This window comes from Embiotoca jacksoni, unplaced genomic scaffold, assembly GCF_022577435.1.
Source record: "Embiotoca jacksoni isolate LCO1_2020_lvr unplaced genomic scaffold, fEmbJac1.0.p SCAF_28, whole genome shotgun sequence".
Taxonomy (NCBI): Eukaryota; Metazoa; Chordata; class Actinopteri; family Embiotocidae; genus Embiotoca; species Embiotoca jacksoni.
This window is the reverse complement of record NW_027185379.1, coordinates 5,812,779-5,828,933: the sequence shown is the minus strand read 5'-3', so window position 1 is coordinate 5,828,933 and position 16,155 is coordinate 5,812,779. Positions and strand designations below refer to the sequence as shown.

The 16,155-nt window shown below is 41.0% G+C and overlaps 1 protein-coding gene across 1 annotated transcript in view; it reads left to right on the top strand.

The window, feature by feature from the left end:
• The window catches only part of rtn4rl1b (reticulon 4 receptor-like 1b), a 139,088-nt gene extending 124,395 nt beyond the window's left edge, over positions 1–14,693 (top strand). Inside the window, exons 2-3 of the mRNA XM_069161428.1 lie at positions 10,955–11,406; positions 11,833–14,693. Of these exons, the coding sequence (XP_069017529.1) occupies positions 10,955–11,406; positions 11,833–12,723 (1,343 nt within the window). The 3' untranslated portion in view covers positions 12,724–14,693. The remainder of the gene's footprint in view (positions 1–10,954; positions 11,407–11,832) is intronic.
• The last annotated feature ends 1,462 nt before the right edge of the window (positions 14,694–16,155 follow it).

Sequence of the window (16,155 nt, the reverse complement as noted above, 5' to 3'; positions counted from 1 at the left end):
GTATCTGGCAAGGTAATAAGACTAAGAAATTAATTATGGGGTTGTATGCTTTTTAGGTTTTGGTGATGGGACACTTTAAAGTGAATTTCTAGTTTGGTGTTGTGCTTTTTCAGTGACTTACTAAATCCCATAAGCCACTATAGTATCTCCAACAGCCAGACTGAGGTTTCTTTAATCACAACTAGACAGTGACTGTTTTATCCAGAAAAGCCTTGTGCTTTGTAGTTTTACGAAACAACAAAAGAATCATTTAAACAGCCAGGGGGACATGGTACAAGTGGGGAGAGGAGTAAATAATTTCAGAGACAGGCTGTAAAGAGGCACAGTATGGAAATATAAGTGGTAACACTCATGAACTATCACCGTTTCGGCTTTAAATTGAAGGGACTTAACAAAAGTCAGTCAGGTGCGTAGACTTATTAAACAGGTACAGGTATGTTTGCATTTTCAAGATGGAGACACTACAGCGAGTCAAGGGCAACCTGGATGCACTGAAGAGAATTGAGCGAATGAAATGATGATAAGTTACAACTGGAGCCAGGCTGTATGAAAACAAAGACGGACTGAATGAAGACAGAACAATGAGAATAAAAAAGTGAAAAGCAAAAGAAAGAATCCAATCGAATTTGATCTGATGACAATTTAACTCACTGTAGTCATTTTTTTTCCCTCTCATTGTGAGAAAAAGTCACAGTAGGGCGTGTTTGGTGCAAGGGAGCGCTGGAAGCCTTCAAGGTGATAAGCCCTTTAGAGGCTCGGTACCTTAATGAATTGACATTACACAAGGATCAATGGTGAAGCTCTCCGGGTCTGAAAAACCGCACTTAATGAAAAGGGATTACTCTCTTAAGATCAAGGTCTTCCACTTCCTGCCGTTTGCCCCGCTCCTTTCTTCTGCTCTTTTGTATTCTGTTGTGATTTCCTTCCTCATTCCCGCACCCTCTCTGAGGAAAACACTCACAAACACACACTCTTATAGTCAGTCATACACGACTTTCCCAATCAACTGGTTGAACTGTTCGGCTTGAAAGGTGCTAGTATTGTATGCTATATCTGTTGCACTATCACATGGTGAGAGAACATTTAGTTGTTGTGATGTGCACACTTGATTAGCTTGTGGGAATTGGAGTTTCAAAGAAACACTTCACCACAAATTAGGCCTGGGACACACTGCCTGCCTAACATGTGCGTTACCCGTCACGTGCTGCTCAGCTGTGGCTTGGTTGCGTGTGTGTATCCACAAAAAGGTCTCTCCGTCTCTTCAGATGGATGAGGTTTGAAGACAGAACAGTGTGTCAAGTGTCCTCTTTGTCTGTCACCCCAAAACAAAAGCAGCAGCAACGTGAAGTCGCACTCCACCGTAAAGTTAGCCATTGAGACCGAAGCCGTTGCATTGGATGAAAAACATTTTTACTCGTCATTTAACATGGCATGAACATTGGTTGGGGGGGGGGGGGGGGGGGGGTTGCACTTGAGAGGGAAGGAAATCAAACTCAGACACAACAGAAATTAAGTGCCATAGACCATAGCAAGCCAGAGCCAAGGCAAACAAAATATGTCAAGAGTAAACTTCCCTTCACCTTTTCTGCAGCATCACCACCAACTCGTACTATACGTTCCTTATTTTCCAAACACTCCAAAAAAGACTAAGCACCCTTATGTTATGCTCTTGTCTCATCGTAGCTCCAAAGCCTCCAAGAAGCAAGGCAATGTATGTACGACAAAAGTGGATTATTGTTTGACAAATGTTTTGATATATTTTCGTCGGGATCTTCATTTGTATTTATTAAATCTGATCTATGCTAACTACCGTCTGAACTTCACAAGTGGTGAGCGTTTGATATCCAAAAGAAAATAATTTGGATGTAACAAAGTTGACCTGTAGCATATGATTTATAAGTCTACACCCTCACATTCATTTGTACACTGTGTTGGTAAATGTTTACGACACTGTGTAAAGTGTACTAACCGCTATACACACTCCTGCCTGTGGTATGTGTTATGTCCTCCCTCGAGGTATCCTTTCAGAGTCCTCTTCAAACGCGTGGTCATCCTACTCTTTCTTGAACTAATGAGCCACAATGCACTGCTGTTCTCTCGCACATTTTTCTGCTTGATTTCATATTTCTCGCAGCCTCTTTGAAGACATTAGTTGAGACTGTTGAAACTCTCTGTATGTGTGTATGTGTGTGCGTGCGTGTGCGTGCCTTTATGTACATGGAGCACCAAGCTCTCACCTGCTATGAATAATTGATCTATCGAATCTAGGGCACATGAGGTTTATATGCAAGGAGCTGCTGCAGCAGGAAGGCAGCTTTACAGTTTGTTTTAAAAGAAACATGTAAGGGGTACCAGGAGGTGGAGACCAGTGAACTGGAAAATATCACCTGTGTGTGTGCAGGTTATGTGTCTATACTGACCTGATGGCTCCAAAGCTTAGCTGCACAGTTTCTAAATCATTAATCCAAAATGAGCTTTCAGTGGCATGTACTACATTACGATTGTCATATCTACACGTCAACATGATGCAATTTTAATCACAAATTTCAAGTAGTTAAACCGGACTGGCACTTCGAATCACAACAATGTTTAATGTCTAAGAATCTGAAGGAAGTTTAAAGAATGAGATTTTGGAACGAAGGTTGTTGACTGTGGGAAAAACATGTCAGACTTTAAACGCTCTGCAGTATACATGTCGACACCTAAGCAGAAATACATTAACAATTCAGTAGATAAAACGCATTGAATATTTGTGCAGAAATAATGTGAAATTATTCATGGTAGCACGTGGACATTGTTGGGTCATGCAGTAAACTTCCCTCAGCCCATCAATGCCAGGATTATAGAGTTTAAGAAGACAGGTATATGACATTGAGGGTCGATTGAGACAAATTGTAGGGTACATCAGCATTCTTTAAGCCGATTTGAAATGTTACAAATGATATCTTAGTATATTTTTGTGATGCTGCATGAATCCCAAAGGGAGAACTACATTAGTTTTAGTTTTGGTCGCAGTCCCGCACTGCTTTCCTAAACACTGTGTTAATTTATTGACTCCATGGGGAAATTTCAATATTTTGCTTGGCCTCTGCTGTAGAAACATCAAAGCGCAGGGTCAGTTAAAGAGCAGCAGCCCTGGAGCTGGTAATGATTCAATGCCTTGCTTAGATTCTTCATTGGCCAGATGCTTGCCAACACAAGGCTTGTAACAGGGTCCTCTGGTTCATAGAGTAAACATGTTTCCTGATGTGCACAGTTAGTCCTCCAACAACCTCCCACAGATATTCTCCTCCTTCAGCCGTAACTTTTCTGTTAAGTAAGACAGAGTCGGTTTAGTAACTTATTAATATAGACACATCTTTGTCATTTGCTGCTTCTCTCTCTCTCTCCGTCTGTCTGCTCGCTGTCACACAGCATTACTACAACCGTGCTGTCACTCTCACAGAGACACGCGGTGATTGGCTGTGCTGCAATCTGTCACTGACATACACGCACATGATTGAACAAGACACAGGAACCGGACCAGTCAGGCAGACTGACAACCATCCAGTCAGCTGCCGAAAGCTATAAAATCAGCTAAAAACTCTGCAAAGTGTTAAAACTCTAATATCAAGTGTGTGGCACTGGCAGCGCAATGTTAGCCTGTGTGAGTAGAATGCTATATATGTAAAAAGTGCGTTTAATTAAGCAATATTTTCCCAATATGTATAATTGAATCAAAGACCAAATTGCTGCTTACCCCAATAGACCTAAATCCAGAATTTCAGTGAAATGTGAGTCGTACAGTTGCAGACCAGTCAGATTTGAATAATCAGTTTACCAGATTAAATTTCAACAAAAATCCAGTGTTGGTTAATCTCCTGTCTAAAGGTTTTAAACAAAGAGCTGCAGAGTAGTTTTACTTCTCAGAACACTTCATGTTTTTTTTAGAATTTCAAGCTATTTCAAAAACAGTGAAGAAGTCAAAATGTTGATTTAATTGCTGTTAAACATCTTAGTTGGTTGACTGACTGACATCCACAACACTGTCATGATGAAAGGTTTAGTTGCCACATTGGTCGTGGAGGAAATGTTGCTCGACTCGTAAGAAGTATAAAGTAGCAACAAAAGGAAATACTCATGTACTTACAAATTGTACTTAAGTACAGTACCTGAGTAAATGTATGAGTTACTTTCCACCACCGTGTTTCAGTCATCTTTAACAACTAGAAAAGACCGTTAACCCTCCGAGTTCTCATATGTACTACATGTAGTTGTCCTTTTATTCATTGCCTTATGTTGTCGTAACAACACAGATGAGTTTTAGTAAAAGTACTTTGTGACATGACACTGACACCAAACATCCTTTTACACTGTAAAACCGACTGGAGATTTCTCTAACTTTGAAGAGTTGAAGCTCCTGAACACCTCTGAGAGCCGCAGACCGTCAATATAAAAGATAATTATAAATGCTTTCTATCACTTTAACAGAACTGCAGTATATGAACTACATATGGATATGCTTTGGATGATTTATATAGGTTTGGTACAACCATTAGTTTAGTTTGGCCAGTGCAGTGCAACACTGCCAGAGGGAGTGCAATATATTTGAATCATTTGGCTTTGTGCTGTTATGATGAATGAATGTAGTTGGTGGCTGGTAGTGTTTCTCCCAACGGCACTGATTTGGCTCGTGTGTGTGTGTGCATAGTTGTGCGTGGATGGTGTGTGCGCTTTATGTTAGTGTGTGTGCATTGTGGTCCATGTGTGCATGCCTGGTTTATGGCATGTGTATCCCTGGTAAACAAAATGCTCTGAAGGAGGAAGTAAAACACCAGTAGGTACTAATGTGGCTCTGAATATATGAAAATTTTATCGACACTAAAATCTGTTAATTAAAGTGTCCGTATTTAACATCTGTGGAAAGCTTCCGCCATCAGCCATCCACCTCTCTGCTGTGCTTCTTTAATATCCATCATTGAAATAATGAGCTTTACTCACTTGAACACTCCCAATAAATCTCCCCTTTTCTTTCTGTATATGCTCTATGTGGTGCCGCTTGTTGCTCAGTCTATTTTTAGGCCCTCTGAAACCTCAACCTGAGAAACTCTGCTGTCACTCACAGCATCTCTGCCTATTTTATATTTAACTCCTTTCCGGTTGCTTTGCTTCCTATTATGTGCTTGTGTGTTGAGCAGCACTAAAACCAATGAGACTCTCAGTTGCAACTGTCGTCACTGTCAAGGGAGAAAGACCTCTCCATTGTTTTCTATACAAACCTATAATATAATAGTTTACTCTCCTCTGTCACTTTGTCCATTTCAAATCTAAATAGATTTATTAAAAGCAAACTGACTGACCGGACACTGCTGCACTTCGAAGGTTATCCATGTCTTTATTGTGATAAACTCACTGGTCTATTTGACTCCAACATATCTCAGTACTGTCTATGTAAACCTGCTTTGTGACCGGACTTCACCTCTCACCTGCTATCTTTACTTCTGCGGTCAGTCTGCGATCAGAAACATGAAGCTGCTCATCTCCCTTGAAAGGAAGCCAAGCCGACAGAAGAGTCATCAAATTCTGAATAATGCGCTGGAAGTAGTGACATCATTGAAGAGGGTTGACTGTTTACAGTTCCACAGAACACACTGTGTCACACTGGAACACTTGGAACAAATCGCAGCGATGAGACAGCCAATTGTAAATCAAAAGCAAAAACATGAGCGATCCGGAAAGCAGCTTGTGCATTATCATTTTAACCAGTGAACATTTGAACAATACCAAAGCACTGAAAAGTATTTTTATGATGTTTTACGATGAGGTGAATATATAAATAAAAAAAAGATCTAAAATAAAATATATACCAATCACACTATCAGCTCTGACCGAATTTGTGTGTCGCATACTAACATGAGATAAATGATAAGACCAGTGACTACTCCAGTACAAGCAGAAACATCGCTCAGTTTACTGAAGCCTCTACACTAGAAGAAAATCGCAGCGAGGCAATGAACTTCTGAAATATTTCTGTTCAGCTGCATTTTTAAAAGAACTGATTGTTCTCACCCGTTTCCCTTCCATTCTCTTGAAAAAGAGCCAAGTGAACTTATGAGGCAATATTGCCTGCAGAGGAGCCGAGAAATGGCAATGACATAAAAACTTTAACATTCTGCAGTCAACTGTTAAAAAGGGGGGAAAAAACAAATATTCAGAGGCAAATGTTCCCTGATCACAGCTGTTTGCAGGGGTATTCATGTGTGAGTCTGCTGTTCAGTCAGGGAATAATGCCATTAATCAGGACTTTTAACAAGTCAACACAGGAAGTCTTTAAAAATGCTAATGAGAAACAGCTTGAGTCAAAGTAATATTTTTGTGCTGTTATAGCAGTTTCATTATCCTTGAACAATAAATACTTTGTGCATTTCTGATTTTCTTACAACCTTGCTAATTTGAATTCATATGCAATAACTGACCCATACTGGAAATATCAGGGGCTGATGCTCTAATCAAAGGATTTTTCACTTTGCTGTGAAACCAAGGAAATAAAACTAATATAGAAACTCATTCATGCAAAATTCATCATTTAAAAACAATAAGTCTTTCCAGTTTTCCAGTCAAGATTCCTTGATTTTTTTTTTCAAGTCTGTTCAATGATGCTTACAATGTAATGTACAAGAGATACATTATGTAACTATATGTATATGCATATAAAACAAAAGATATAAACTGATCAGATATGCTGAAAAAATTAGGACTTCACCCAAATATTGAAAGTTATATTGCAGATAATGTCTTAAAAAAATTGATGAAAAGTGCAGTCACACCAATCATACTATGTCATACCGTAGATTTGGGATAAATTAGACCGATTATGTATAAATGGGAGTAGAAAACTAATAATACAGGAAATAAAGTGGTTCAGAATTATCTGGGGAACTTCCAGTGGAGCCACTGGGGGATGTTATTGCAGCATAAATTCAATTATATATAATAATATATAGTTTTATAACACAAAGATACAGGTGCAAATCAGCATTGTAACACAGATCTATAATATATATTGAAATCAAACAGACTGTAATACATACAGTGGTTGTCCACAGAGAAATAGAAAGGCAAGTTTAAAGCCATGCTCCAAGAAGAATGGGCCCATTCAATCAATAATCAAATGTATTAGTTTACCATTATTACCCACAATGAGCATGTGCACGATTGCGAGCACCTTTTGACTGCGGAGCGAGTTATTTAGAAGCATCCAATAGCAGCAGCGAAAACACAGGGGTGCTTATCAGCGTCTTCAGCGAGACACAGGAAATTGAGTTTGTCCAGTCTAATGACGGGCAGAGTCACGCAGCTTTACAGACGTACCATTTCTCCCCTATTAGCAGAGATGTGTTATTCATGAGGGCAAATCTAGTGTGAACTATGTTTCATTGATATTCTCCACAGTCCCTTCTCATTGTCTATCAGGGGACCCGCACCATTCTGTTTTAGTCACTTATTTATCTATTTCCATTTCTACGCCCTGAAAGAAATTTAAAAAAAGGGAAACTTGGTGGTGATGGTGGTGTCACGGGGTTAAACGTGATTCTCCCCTTGAAAAGCCATCCATAGCTTGTCATCTGTAGCCAGTAGGGAGGGAGAGGGGTGATAGGAAACTCGATGGGAAGAGATTTGGAGGCGAGAGACTTGTGACGAGAGCGTTAATACGCAGGCGAGACTCCTACCAGAAATAGCTGCGCCTTTTCCTTTCCAAAAACACATTATCTGTCTTTCAGAGCCTCTCCTTTATTCTGCCAAATTCCAATAGGCACTGTTGGCGTATATAGGCTCCGCCATGTCCAGAGCTGTTTATATAAAACAATGTAAGCTGAATGCCTTTTTGCGTGAGCACATAATGGCGTTATGACACACATTAATTTCTTTACATTTTCCTTTAAGGAAAGCATTCACGCATAATACTTAATTTCTCCTCTGTGTTGAAAAGCAGTCTTCCTGTTCAAAGCGCTGTAAGCAGGAGTCAATGAGCCTTTAATGCTTGTCACACTGACATGATCCACCTCCTTCATTGTGCAAGCTGATGCATGTGTTGATGTTCAGGAACATATATCTCTGTGCATCCATAGAAGGCTTATGCACAGAGAAATACAATAAACCACGTGTAGTGTTTATGTGATGCACGCTTGGATTTGTTAACATCTGTATGTAATGCAGTGTTCAGTGGTGTAAATACTGCCGAGATCAGTATTAAAGCCTCAGTCTGTGTAAATACACATCATTCACACATGCCCTGAGTGTGGCTGAAAACAGTGTTAAGGGCTTCCCTGACACACAATCTTCATGTGGAATATTTTTATGGCAAAGTTCATGGGGAAAGAATAGAGGAAGACCTTCCATGACTTTATTCTCTGTTAATAGATGTACAGTATTTGGCAAAGTGGTAAAAACAGCCACTTTAGAAGAACAAATGCAGCAGGGTAAAGAATCTATTACTTTGTCCTGACAAGCTGAGGAGAGAGGAAAGGAGGCGCATCCTTATGTGTCCAACATGATTAGCAGATCACTGATTCAAATTGTCTCGCTATCGAGGCAGCATCTACGTTCTCATTCTCTCGCTTTGCCCCGTATATCACGCTTATCACTTTCTGTCTCTCGCTTGCTCAGATAATTTTCCTGTTAGAAATCTGCTACCTAATTTCACTGAAGACATGCATGAAGTAAGGTGTTAATGGAAATAGTTTAAGGCCTCAAAAATAATTACTGGTGTGAGAAGATCAGTTTTCTGAATAATGCAATCTCTTGGATGAATTCCTGCAAAGACAAGAGATTGTAATCGGTATAATCTCGGAGCAAATATAAAAACAAAAGTAAGGTTTCCGTTTGTTTTATTTTGCGAGTTCCTCTACAAACTGCTTCTTCTGCGAGGGTCAATCGATGAATAACGTGAAACAATACCAAATTAAAGGGTTAGAGAGCTGCATCTCAAGTATAGTGGAGGACAAATTTTCCTCAAAGTGCAACGAGTAAAATGTATAATGTCTTGTCTTGTTTGTCTGATAAATGAAGCAAACCTTTATTTCCCCAATATTAATGCAAAACATTTTCACCTATTTACCCATTCAGTGGGTGCCATGCTTGATACATTTTCATGGAAACGGCAAGCACAGAGGAAAACTGAGGTGAAAAAAAATAAAACACCTGCCGAGTGAGAAATGGTGTAACAGCTTTCTTATTTGTGACAAATCTGGGTCTAGCTGGTAAATTTTTTAAGGATCCATGTCCCCATGTAGATCATCAGAAGCCTCAACAAGGCCTTTTGTCATTCCCTCATGGTCTCAAACACAAGACATTCACCTGCATACCAGCACACATGAACACACACTCAGTCAACCTTTCGACAGTGTTCAACCGTGAAAAATCGCCTCATTTAGTGAGCATATTTCTGGTTTAGGAGGATGCATGCATTTCCATTGTTGCCCAGTGGCAGGGTTTAACAAATAGGATTAGATCCGTGCCCGAGAGAGCACACTCCTGTTCAGGTGACACATGGCTTCGTGCTCCAGCTCTGCGACGAGACACAGAGAATTACTGTTAAAGGTCAGTGGAGTCAGACGCTGAATGTCACAGCTTAGCCACAGTTTGGCAAGAAAATACATTCAGATAAATAGGCCTGTCTCTCGGTGGAGAGTAATTCAGCTCCTGAATTTCCAGCATAAAAGACGCAGGATTACGGGGTGAGGTATAAGGCAACAGAGGCATATCGATTAGAGGCAGTGAATCAAGCCTCCACCACGCCGTGAATATTAAATTGAGGAGAAGACAGCCAGGGTTTGTCAGATGGAACTTTCACGATGGGCTGCGAGTTGTGCTCTTTTTAGACGAGACTGTGGATAAGTCATATCTAGCATCTCACGGATCTGAGGAATCATGTCACCGATCAGAAGACGCCTCAGAGCAGTTTACTACGAGTTTAAAATAAGCGTTCAACTCCCCATTTAACAACGCAAACGGACTGATTGCAGCCTCTGCTCCCTGCAAAGAAGTGCCAGTGGACTCAGGGAAGGGATTGGACTCTTAATAGCTCATCTCCCGAAGGCGGCACAATATCGGAAAGGGTAATTTAAAAAAAAGAAAAAAGCTGCATATGTGTTGAATGAGACTCGAGTATTGCAGTGGGGATGGAGTCAGCTTTACAGAGACATCTCGGTGAAGCAGGTGTTGTTGATAGCTCTCTTCAGAAGACCGAAACACACTCAGTGGATCGGCTGTAAACTGTGAGGGTCACGGCGCTCTGTGCCACCAGCTGCTCTTTGTGACAACAAACATAAAACAGATGAGCAGTGCTCGTCCTCGATTGGCACAGAATTAGATGATGGATTCATTTGCAAAATCTAAACCTTTCCGCTACAGAGTTTGTGTTGTTGTTTCCTGTCCATTGTATGGTTTCAGTACAAAATATGATGTTCATTTTTAGCAACAGTAGTTGCAAGCGATATAGAAATGTTGGCCTGTCCAGCCTTTTTGTCCAGACTGAAATTTTAAAACAAAAATTTTACAGATTGACATGAAGTTTTGTACAGGCTTTCATGGTCAAATGGTCGACTTTTGTGGTACAGAGTGAAATATTCAGGATCTTCAGTGGATAAATTGTTTTAAACTGCTGCAAACCAAACCAAACCAAAATTCCAGCAGCCTTAGCTTTACTGCTAAATAACAAAGACTAACACACTAAAAATGACACTGTACTTCCTTAACATAAGCTTTTATGCATTGTCATTTAGAGCGTTTTAACATCCCCCTTTAGGTGCAAATGGAGCCCCAAAGATCCTCTATCATCACTTTGAATCGTTCATACATAATTAACCTTTTTAACTACCCACAGAGGCACTACGTCTAAATGTCAAATCAAAATGCTGCAGTTGCATAATTTCTTCCTTTTCTTGTGTCTTCCCTTGTATGTGTGTGTACACAGGCTGCGGGCTGGAGTTCCTGCTGGTTCTCTGTGGCCTCGAGTTTTCCTGGTCCTGCCCCCGTCACTGTATCTGCTACACAGCACCCAGCACCGTGTCTTGCCAAGCCCACAACTTCCTGTCTGTCCCCGAAGGCATCCCACCCGACAGTGAACGCATCTTCTTACAGAACAATAAGATCCATCGCTTACTGCGGGGCCACTTCAGCTCCAACACCGTCACACTCTGGATCTACTTAAACAACATCACGTATATCGAGCCCTCCACCTTCCACGGCTTCACGTTGCTGGAGGAGCTGGATCTGGGAGACAACCGCCACCTGCGCTCCTTAGCCGAAGACACCTTTCACGGGCTGAGTCGGCTCAATGCGCTTCACCTGTACCGATGTGGGCTCAGTTCACTTCCAAATAACATCTTTCAAGGCCTCAGAAATCTACAGTATCTCTACTTGCAGGTACACTTTGTACACCGTTTGCGATTACTGTGAAAATCTAATTTGAACCAACACATACCGAAATTCAGTCAACACAACATGCATAGTTTAATCCTGAATAAATGAACATAGCAACAAATATTGTGCACTGAATTACAAGCTAATGTTACAATGCATTTTGTGAATGCTCCAGTTGAAAACAAGACACAACATGTGCTTATTGACTGAGAATTTGAACAGAAAATCTCAGATTACTTCTTTTTTTCTCACATTTGAACAGCAGTTCTAACATTAGTTAGCATGATGCTGACTCACAAACTGTATTTGTGCCGTGTCGACAAGAGGCGGGGGTACAGAAATACAGTGCAATAATGTACGCATTGAATATAAACATGGCAGGACTTTGTATTGCCACATTGTAATTTCATGTTTTCTGCACCTCCTCAGGATAATCATCTGAAGTTCCTGCAGGATGACACTTTCATGGATCTCCACAACCTGAGCCACCTGTTCCTGCATGGAAACCGTCTGTGGAGCCTCAACCAGAACACCTTCAGAGGTCTTCGAGCCTTGGACCGTTTGCTCCTGCACCAAAACCAGATAGAGTGGGTCGACCGTTTGGCCTTCCATGACCTGAAACGTCTCACCACCCTGTACCTGTTCAACAACTCACTGATCGAGCTGTCCGGACAGTGCCTGGACATGCTGCCCGCCCTGGAATACCTGCGCCTCAACGACAACCCTTGGTCATGTGGCTGCAAGGCCCTGTCGCTATGGGAGTGGTTGAAACGTTTCCGGGGTTCGACGTCTTCGGTGGGTTGCCAGGCGCCGGCTGACACGGTCGGGAAAGACCTCAAGGAGCTGCGCATGGAGGACTTCCCCAACTGTTCACCAACCGTTCCTAACTCTGAGTCCCGAGCCCAGACTAACAATTTATCTGGCACGGTGAATCCGTCGATGAATCGGGGCGTAGCAGTGGGCTCTGGAGGGCAGACCCACCTGGTGCACCCGTCGAGGCCCGGCCGTTCTCGGAACTGCACGAAGCCTCGTAACAGGGTAAGCAAAGGGAAGGGTGACAATGAGGTTCACCACTCAAAAGAGGTCATGGTAGACAAGGAGGATTCCTCCCCGGATTTCACAGATGGGGGCAAACATGACCACACGTCCCCAGATGGTACGGTCACACGGCGGAAGCACAAGTGCACCCCCCGGACCACTGTTCGCCCCCCTAGTGGGGTTCAGCAAGCCAACAACAGAGCAACCTTATCCAAGTCCTTACTACATGTCTACGCCCTCTTTGTGGCCTTGATAGCGACAAATACCGACATTCTCCGTTGACCTTCAGAGGGTTTAGCGAAATGCTAATCACAAAAAAGAAAAACACAGCTCTCAGACCCTCTCTTGCTCCTGCACTACAAGGCCCGTGTGTCTTTAATGTATGTGTGTGAGTGCGACTATATGTGTAAATGTTGTGCAGGGAGTTTTACTGTTCAGACTGAAACAGGAATCAAGGCATCGAACATCGACAAGAGAAAGACTCACAAAAACCGGAGGGTCTGATGATGATGAAAAGGGGAATTGCAGACCAAGCTTGCACTGCCAATGCCAGTATGATTTCACTGTACGTCATGGTGTCTTATGTGTTTTGTTCACTTTGGCTTTTCACTCAACTGGAGCTCAGACGACCCAAATTTGGTAAAAAAAAAAAAAAAAAGGGAAAAAGGGTAAGAGATGACAGAGCAAGTGAGGTATAACTCGTTAGCTCGCTGGCTCCAAAACAGATAGGCCAGGTATTCAAGTGCTCCATCGAGCCTTAATTTTGAGTTTGTAAATTGGTATAGAAGGTATAAATGGAATGTCAATTCATCTGTAAAGCCTCCAGTGTAAGTTTTATTTCGCTCCCATCTATTCTGCCAAATGTAGTTTTTATGTTGCAGCCCTGCTAACAACAATTGGGTGTTTCTCATCAACAAAGGAGGTGCAGTGTAAGCATCGCAATGAGTTGTCGATCAATATCAGACATAGGGATTTGCCATTGTAACTACAGAGTGAAAATCTATAGCCACAGACATTTTAAGGCCATAAAACAGATCAACCAGTAAGCTCATGCACTGTACGATGCCGTAACAAATTGTAACACCGACTCTCTCTGTAATGCTGGCTTTTTTCAGGTACTATACTTTCTGCTAACAGTATTTCTACACAGCTCTTTTCTGACCGCTTTTGTTTACACCACTTTTTCCCCCTCCGTGCAACTGAACTGAAGATGACGCTGCTAGTTATTTGGAGAAGATGACGACTGCCATCTGCTACTTTCTTTTGCTTGGAAAACAATGTGTGTCTCTGGGAGATCAAGCTGTGAATAATGAAGAGTCTGTCTATATCTCGCGTCCGATGTTGTTCATTTTGATTTTTTTTTTTTTTTTTCCAAGACACAAAAAAGGACCTAGAGATGAATCCCTGCTGCAGGGCCCGACAGGAGCCTTAGAGTTCAAGGGTCAAATGGGGTTTTCTCAGTTTCCCGGTGAGGTCGAGATGAACTGATCCCCCTCCATCCCCTCATTGAGAATGTGAGGACTGCATTTTTTTTTTTCCTCAATCGCTTAACTTCAAAGAGATACAAGAACAAGACTCTAGGAAAAAAAATGTGCGCGTACCTTAAATGACTCTTGTGATCAATAAACGATTAAAAGGACAATTTGACTGGAGCATGGCATAAACTGGGATCACGCAGTGAGGATTATGCCTCTTTATTAACTGATGCGATTTTCCATGGATGTGGGGGATCTGAGACCAAGACAATCGCTCGTGAAGTAATGAGGGGATGCTGTAAAATGCAGATGGGCAGATGGACTATTACGGGACATCTTGCTGTACGTCTGGAGCTTTTGTGCCTCCCTTAAATGTACTGATAAGATGGTGTTTGTATTAATGATGTGAACTGTACTGTGGAGACACGAGGACTACTCGCAGTGCTGATAATAATCATTTACTGTATTACTATGAGAAAAACAATATCAGTGACATCAATGATGATAACAGGGTTTTCTGCTCCTCCTGTCAGGAGGAGGGATTTCAAGTTTTGAAGTTTTTTTTCGTGGATTTCTTTACGTAATTTTCATGTTCTATTTTTAGAAGCTTTTGATTTGTTAATGCACAATTTCTCACCTTCCTCTTTCTTGTTCTACTGTATGCCTACTCATCTTTTTTTCTTTGCCATAATTAAATTGTTCTGTAACTTATCATCGATGAACAACAGTACAAAAATGTTTATAAAGATATTAAAATCTATATCTTCTTATGTCTAACATGGCAGTCTGTGTCTGTTTATTGCTGCATTTAAGGCTTGGTTTGTTTGGATAAAGTAAAAAAAGTTATACTCCATCCCCATTTCTTGGCTTTCTTTTAATTCCTTTAAATCAGAAATTGATTCTGTCAGCAACTTTTAGCTCTTACCCCACCCTGTTTACCCCTTTATCTTTGCTGTACTTTGCAATGTGTCTTTCCTGATCAGACCTTCCTGGCTAAACTAGAGCTGCCTCCTGCAAACACTTCTCCTCTTCCATTATCAAGGGTTCATGTACAAATTACCGTGTAAATATTGGCCCATTTTATCAACAACATGCAGACCAGCAGGAAAAAAAAAAAAAAACATTTAAAGATGACGTGCAGACTGCGGTGTGATATACCACAGTTCAATAAATCATTTAAAAGCACCCAGGGATATTAATGAAAGTGTCACATAGAATCTGTAGATATTCCAGGCTATTATTATTATTATTAATGGGCCTTTAGGACGTAAATTCTATTTCCTCTCTAAATTTCTCTCACCGTGATAGAAATTGATCCGCGAGTAAGTGTTCAATTTTACTTTTTTTTTTTTCAAATTCTGTTAAATGATAAATGAGCGCAAAAGGAGTGGTTGTATGCATGGTTGAGTGCTGTGTAATTATGTTTAAATTGATAGCAGGTCTGGTATCTGGTGTTTGATGCTCCTCTACTCACGACCACCACAAGTTGTAACCCCTCTCGTAGCTCTTTTGCTATGCTTCTTACAGAGACTTTGCTTTTTCTGCCTACCTTCAAATAACCCACTAAAATCCCTCTTTTTGAATGCTGAAACATTTTATTCCTGACACGAACAAAAAAAAACTGTTAAATTGAAATAATTGAGTAAAACAAATAGACGCAAACACATAAAATGTTAACACTTTGGTACTTTAGTGTGAACCCTCATTCAAAATTCTGCCACTGCTCTGGTTTTGCTGATGAAGTACAAAGTACTTCTTATCATTGCAACTTAAATGAATCCAAATGCATCCAAACAGATGCTCTGTGCAGTGTATTTGTCGATTTTTCTGGACCCAAAGTCAATATTATGCATAAAAATTGAGTACAAAGTCATCTTTCATGTTCATGTTTGAATGACCTGAATGAGATGTTAAATGACGAGCAGGGAAAATATGAAGCATCCCTGCATTCATTTGTAACTATTTGCCAGAGCTGATGGGGTGTGGATTTTCTAATAAGCGTGTTCACATGCCAACAAACATCCATCACCGGCGTTAAAAAGAAAAAAAGAAAAAGTGGAACCATGCACTTTTCAAAGCAATGTGCATGCTATTGCATAAATCTGACAAATGTATTATGTTTTCAAATCGTGCACAGTGTTTGTAGCTGTGGTAAATGGAATGTTTTACATTTGTATGAAACATTATGCTGCACCATGGCTGCAGTTTATTACAAGAGGAGACGAGCTTTCAAATGTAA